This window comes from Nematolebias whitei, chromosome 3 (genome assembly GCF_014905685.2).
Source record: "Nematolebias whitei isolate Nwh7 chromosome 3, NemWhi1, whole genome shotgun sequence".
NCBI classification, from domain to species: Eukaryota; Metazoa; Chordata; class Actinopteri; order Cyprinodontiformes; family Rivulidae; genus Nematolebias; species Nematolebias whitei.
In genome coordinates this window covers 1,187,358-1,194,432 of record NC_056500.1, presented here as the reverse complement: position 1 = coordinate 1,194,432, position 7,075 = coordinate 1,187,358, and the positions used below count along the sequence as shown (strand labels likewise).

At 42.5% G+C, this 7,075-nt stretch overlaps 1 protein-coding gene across 1 annotated transcript in view; it reads left to right on the top strand.

The window, feature by feature from the left end:
* Positions 1-7,075, top strand: part of utp6 (UTP6 small subunit processome component) — a gene marked incomplete at its 3' end in the record, with an annotated part of 28,691 nt that overhangs the window by 17,367 nt on the left and 4,249 nt on the right. The window contains 5 exon segments of the mRNA XM_037697849.1: positions 1,151-1,232; positions 1,328-1,506; positions 3,936-4,015; positions 4,126-4,203; positions 6,119-6,298. Of these exon segments, the coding sequence (XP_037553777.1) occupies positions 1,151-1,232; positions 1,328-1,506; positions 3,936-4,015; positions 4,126-4,203; positions 6,119-6,298 (599 nt within the window).

Here is a 7,075-nt window from a genome sequence, read left to right as displayed (position 1 = left end):
AGGAGCATTAAGTGTAGAACCACTAGACTGAGGAACAGCTTCTACCCTGAGGCTGTTAGACTCATGAATCTCTAACTAGAATAATCACTGTGAAAAACCATATCATGTTGCTGCTGATCTGTTTCATGTTGCTGCTGATCTGTTTCAATGTTGATGTGTTCATGCGTGCACATCTGCTCACAGACTCATGTTCATGTTTGTGCTGATGTTCAATGTTTTATGTTATGAGTGCTTAGTGTATATTTAGTTGATGTTTTTCTTAGTTCATATCTTAGATGTTATTACTGTTTTTCTTATACATTTTATTGTTGGATGTAACTGGGACCCTGTGTACATAATTTCGCTCCACCACATGTACCACATGAGGTGCGAATGACAATAAAGAAACTCTGACTCTGACTCTGACATCACCCTATCTGACACTCTTTTCACCTCTACTACATTATTTGATAACTTCGCCTTCAGGACCACCCCTACTCCTTCTCTCTTTCTATCCACACCATGGTAAAACAGTTTGAGCCCTGCTCCAATGCTGCGAGCCTTGCTGCCCTTCCACTTGGTCTCTTGGACACATAAAACATCTACCTTCCTTCTCAGCATCATGTCAGCCAGCTCTCTACCTTTGCCTGTCATTGTCCCCACATTTAGAGTTGCAACCCTCAGTCCTACATTCTTCACTTTCCTCTTCTCGTCTGTCTCCTGACACGTTTCCCTCCTCGTGGTCTTCGACTAACAGTAGCACCCTATTTGTCAACAGCACCGGTGGCAGTCGTTGTTAACCTGGGCCTCGATTTATCCATTATGGTTTCACTTTGATGAACTCTCATTATGGTTTTGGCAAAAGTGTTTTACGTTGGATGTCCTTCTTGACACAACTCTCAACATTAACCCTGACTTGGGACCAGAACCAGCGATACATTGGCTTTTGCTCCCTAGTGGCTGGTCAGTCAGTCTTACAGATATGGAGCTAAAATTTTCTTGTGCTTGTATTGGAGACTCATCTCCAACAACTATTCTGGGCTCTGTCTAACAAGATCTTGGTTTAAATCTTTGGACTTTAAGGTGGCGGGCAAAAGGTGTTCCTTCAAGGAATGCTAGCTTCATAGCAGCGAAAGTTAGTTTGATGATGTTGGTATGTTTTGCCCCACAGAAGCAGAATTTGTCATCTCTCTTCTGAGCATAGCAGCGATCTTTGATTTCACAAAAGAACTTCAGGATTTCATCCTGCAAGAGTAAGAAACAAATACGCCCTCCAAAACGTTTCTTTGTAATCGTCTACGCTGGATTCTTGAACCCAATCAGCAACTTCTGCTTTCCTTTTCCCCAGCTTACAGATGAACTACACGGAGGACAGCATCACGTGGGATTTCATGGCCAAGAGGGAGCTGGAGGCTCCGGGAGCCGGGGAGGAGCTCCACACCGCCAAAGGCCGAGCCTCGGATATCAACCGCAGAGAGGAGCGCTGCTGTCAGGTGTACGAGGAGGGTGTCAAGAGCCTCAACACCGGTAGGAGCTCAGAAAAGTCACCCACTTAACTTTGCTTTATGCTAGGGCTGCAACAAGAATTAGTATAATCGATAAAAATCGATTATTAAAAGTGTTTGCAATGAATTTCATTAGTGATTCGTTGTCGAGTGACTTCTGCGTCACTCACCACGTTATGGAGTCATTTTCTTCACCTGCAGAGCATTGTCAATGCTGGCTGACTGAATAAAGTTTAAAAAAAACTCTGCAGAGTGAGTTGAAGCAGAGCAGAGGATGAAGCAGAGACTGAAGCAGAAGGTGAAGCAGAGCAGAAGATGAGACAGAAGACCATGGAGAATATTGTTTTCCACACAAGTCAGCTGACGGCTCCATATGAGAGAAATGTGTGTTTGTTTGTCGTTTGGAGCGGGTCCGGTCTGTTTACATTCACACTGTACTGGAACCACTGGAGTTCTCTTCTACCGGACCCAGACCTAGGTTTTAGCCCGGGCCAGAGTTCACCTTTTTGTTCTGTGACAGAGTTCGATGGCGCGTTCACACCTCCCTAAAGGAACCGGACTTTGTAGGAAAACGAGCTGGAGTTGGATTAAAGCGGACTAAACAGGGCTGCTGTGAATGCACCCTGAATCTACATTTGTTCTGTTTCAAGTGACGAAATGTAACGTCAGTCTCTCTGGAGCTGAAGCTGCTGCTTGTTGTTTAATGACGGTGATGGAGAACGTGTGTGTTACTTTTTATTTCATTTAGTTGGTACAAGCAGTGTCTAAATGTGATTTATTAATAAATCTAACACAAAGATCGTAATAATTTAATGATTAACTTTAAGTTTTAATTTGCTGACAAAGTCTGAGTGAAGACACTGCAGGTATGGAAGTAAGGATGCATTTAGACAGGAATTCAAGTAATTTATTACATCTACTCAAATGTGTGTAATTAAGTATTTTATGTGTGCGTATTAAATATTATTCACTTAAAGTGAATAATATTTAATATTTCATGGCATATCATTGGCTTGCAATGACTGCCTCAAGCCTGCGACCCGTCGACATCACCACACTGTTGCGTTCTTCATCTGTGATGCTGTTCCAGGCTTTTACCACAGCTTCTGTCAGTCCTTGTTTGTTTTGGGGGTTTCTCCTTCAGCCTCCTCTGCAGGAGGTGACATGGAGTCTATTGGGTAACAGTCAGGTGATTGACTTGTCCAGTCTAAAACCTTCCACTTGTTTCCCTGATGAAGTCTTTTGTTTTGTTGGCACTGTGCTGTGGGTCGTTGTCCTGCTGCACAATACAGTTCATCCTGATTAGTTTGAGGCATTTCTCTGTAAACTGGCAAACTGTTCCTGTACACTTCAGAATTCATTCTGCTGCTATCGCCATCAGTTACATCATCAATAATATTAATGAGCCTGTTCCAGAAGCAGCCATGCACGCCCAAGCCATGACATTACCTCCACCATGCTTCACAGAGGAGCTTGTGTGCTTGGGATCTTAAGTAGCTCCACACTTCAGCCTTTCCATCACTTTGGCAGAGATTGATCTTGGTCTCTTCAGTCCACAAGATCATGTTCCAAAACTTTTGTGGCTCATCTCTGCACTTCTTTGTAAGTTTCCATCTGTCCTTCTGATTCTTACTGACAGTGGTTTGCATCTTTGGCTATGGCCTCTATATTTCTGCTCTGAGTCTTCGAACAGTGGATTGTGACACCTTCACCCCTGCACTGTGGAGGTCGTTGGTGATGTCACTGATGTTTTAGAGTTTTTCTTCACAGCTCTCACAATATTTCTGTCATTAACTACCGTTGTTTTCCTTGGCCGACCTGTTCGACGTCTGCTGCTCAGTTCACCAGCAGTTTTTCTCGTTCAGGTCATTCCATATTGTTGTGCTTGCTGTGCCCAGTGTTTGTCCAGTGGCTCCAATTGATTTTTCATCTTTTCTCAGCTTCAGGATGGCTTTCTGTTCTCCCATAGACACCTCTCTGGTCTTCATGTTGGTGTAGCCTCTTTAACAAGAAATAGGTTTCAACGCAGGCCTAAAGTAGACTGGTCATGCAGATCTGTTAATGTTGAACAATCAACGTTAAAGGCAACACCTGGTGAACAAGGAACACCTGTCAGGCACATGCTCCAATAGTTTTGCACACTTGAAAAGTGGGTGGGTTGTATGTCCTGAGCTGTTTAACACATCTACATGTAACTACCAGGAAATAAAAGCTGACGTTCTGAACTCTTGTCTCATGCTCATCTCTTGATCTGAACCCAAATGTCTTCAGTGAACAAGAAAAACTAAGGAATTTGTCTTGTTGTTCTAATACTTTTGGAGGGGACTGGAAACTTAGAAGAAGATCATGCTTGAATTAAACTGTTTTATTTTTTCGTTCCGAAGTTATAAGAGTTTAAAAAAAATCTCAACACTGACTTTGTGAAGATAATGTGTGTGGTTTGTCTTTCAGAGCCCATGTGGACTTGTTATGTGGCCTTCTGCTTGGAAAGACTCAAAAGAAAGACGAACGTTCAAGAACTGAAGGACAAGGTGTGTAAAAAGCATCGATGAGAGTTTTTCCTTTTGTTCAGAGCAATCAAGTGTCAGATTCTGAAGTGTCCGAGTAAATCCTGACGGATGCTCATGTGTTGGTGTCACAGAGGCAGGAGAGGCTGCTGGGAGTTTTACAACGAGCTCATGACGACTCCCTGCTGAAGGAGGATTACTACAAGAACTGGGTGAGACCACGAAACATTTGGACATGTTTGTAGATGGACGGTGCTCTGCTGCTCAAACAGACCAAGTGCAACTTTTCATTCAGACATTCAGATCAGGAGGTCCTCTGTGTTTTTACAACGAGCTGGTTGTTGGGGACAAAGACTCTGACACAGGCTCTTGGCTCCTGTTTTTCCTTTTCACATTGTAGTAGAAATTATTCTAATGAGACTGTTAAATAAGGAGGTGAGAAAATGATCTTTAACGCTTTCTCTTTGCAAACAAACTCAGTCAGAACGCCAACATGAAAGAGTCGACCCCGAGTGAGTTGAGGAAGTCTCAGCCTCCTCCGTATTTATAAAACACTGCTTACACGTCATCGGTCTCATGTGTACCTCATGGAAAATTAAGGAAAGCGCTCTTTCCCTGACCCGGAAGCTGCAGCTGTCTGCTGGACTCAGAACACAGACATGAGCAGAAACCATTCATCAGAAGCTTCATATGCACAGAAATGACAAATAGTAATTTTTTCCTTCACAACATATTTTTAAAAATAGTTTTTTCTGTGATTGCACCAAGAAATTAAACTTTTACACACTCTTTATTTTAACATCATTGAACATAAAGTGTTGAATTAGTTAAAAGATCAAAAACTGCATTTAGGTTTATTCATTCATATTTAATAAATTTCTTAGATTTGAATTTGGCCTTTAATATGTAAAATCCACCACTCCCCATTCTGTACAAATTAGTTTCAGTAATTTCCTATAAAATCCATTAAAATTAAACTTTTATCTGCAAAAGTAAAAACTATAACAATTTGGAAACTTTTCTAGTTTTTTACGCTAAAAAAGAAACAGTGGGCCGAGTACTAAACCTTGAGGAACCCACTAGAAACGTTTAGGCCCTGTTCAGATTTGTGTTGTCCGACTGCAGACGGTCAGCATCATACCAGTGACCATCATATCATAAGCATACCTCCAAATGTTTTTGAAATAGGATCCTATAAAGCGCTCTGTTCAACGATGTACTCTGACATGTCTGCTGAACTAGAATTACATTTAAAATCTGAATTATTATTATGACATTAACACAACTCGGAGACACTTGAGTCAGTTTCTGTGGCATTGTTTAGTTCCTGACTTTTAATGAGCTAACAGGTGAGCAGAGACTAAAGATGTGTAAAATCGCACCTGTGTAAAACTGCGCTGCCTTCAACACAAATAAATTTATTACGACACAGTGCTGCTCAGACTGCAGTCCAGGGGTTAACACAGCATGAGCACAGCGGGTCCAGCAGCTCTAAAACCAACAAGAAGAACTTTACGAGGAACTCAATGTTCTGGTAATCCACTCTGATTATAACTTATCAACAAAACTGACGCTTTTATTGGAAAAGGATAAGTTGTTCATTAAAACTTTTAGCCAAAGTAAAATGAATCGAAACAAAAAGAAAGCCGAATATTTCCAAAAATGTCTTACCGGTAAATATTTTCAGTGAGCCGGCAGCTGAGTGGAAAAGGCTCAGGACGAACTGAACGTAAGACGTCCAGGATGAAGACCTCTGTGACAGTGTTCACACAGGCTGTTCTAACCCAGACCAGACCAAACCAGAACATGTACCAGACCAGACCAAACCAGACCAGAACATGTACCAGACCAGACCAAACCAGACCAGAACATGTACCAGAACAGACCAAACCAGAACATGTACCAGAACAGACCAAACCAGACCAGAACATGTACCAGACCAGACCAAACCAGACCAGAACATGTACCAGAACAGACCAAACCAGACCAGAACATGTAGCAGACCAGACCAAACCAGACCAGAACAGACCAGACCAGACCAGAACAAGCTGGAGTGGGTTAACAAAAGGGTCAAACTAACTTGAGAAGATGTACAGAAACCAACATGATGTTCTCCATGTTGACCAGCTGGAGATCCTGCTGTCGTCAGGAGATGCTGATCGAGGAGTCAGCGTTGCCATGGCAGCCATGCAGCGCTGCAGCTGCTCTGTGTCGGTGTGGTGTGCGAGTCTGCAAACACTGATACAGCTGGGGAGTGGGGGCGTAAGCGGGCTTTTCCAGGATGCTCTCACACACGTTAATCCCAAGGTACACACACACACACACACACACACACACACACACACACACAACCAACCCCAAATAATTAGTCCTTGGTTGCCAGTCACGTCCAAATGCAGTTACAAATGCTTCTGATGCCAGTGGACATGACAAAGGAACGTGGACAAGCAGAAGCAACAGGCCCTGAAAAGTCTTGTCCAGGCCAAAATATTGAAGAAATGAGTATTTACTGTTAGTTAAATGCTCTGATTTTGTTTGTTTATTGTTTATTTTTTAGTTGACACCTTCTTTCCCGTTTATGTCCTTATTAAATGAAGACGTTAGCAAATGTCTTTTACCTGATGCATGTTGGCTTTTCCCGTAATTTTTCTTCTTGGAGTGAAACGGAATGCTTCATTTACATGTTAAAAAAATAGGTATAATAGTTTGCTACCTTTTTCATCCCTTCTGAGTTTGCAGGTATGTCCACTCTATAGTAATGCAGTAAACGAGGCGTTTGATCCACAGTGCTGCAGTAAACAAGGCGTTTGATCCACAGTAATGCAGTAAACGAGGCGTTTGATCCACAGTAATGCATTAAACGAGGCGTTTGATCCACAGTAATGCATTAGACGAGGCGTTTGATCCACAGTACTGCAGTAAACGAGGCGTTTGATCCGCAGTAATGCAGTAAACGAGGCGTTTGATCCACAGTAATGCGGTAAACGAGGCGTTTGATCCACAGTAATGCAGTAAACGAGGCGTTTGATCCACAGTAATGCATTAGACGAGGCGTTTGATCCACAGTACTGCAGTAAACGAGGC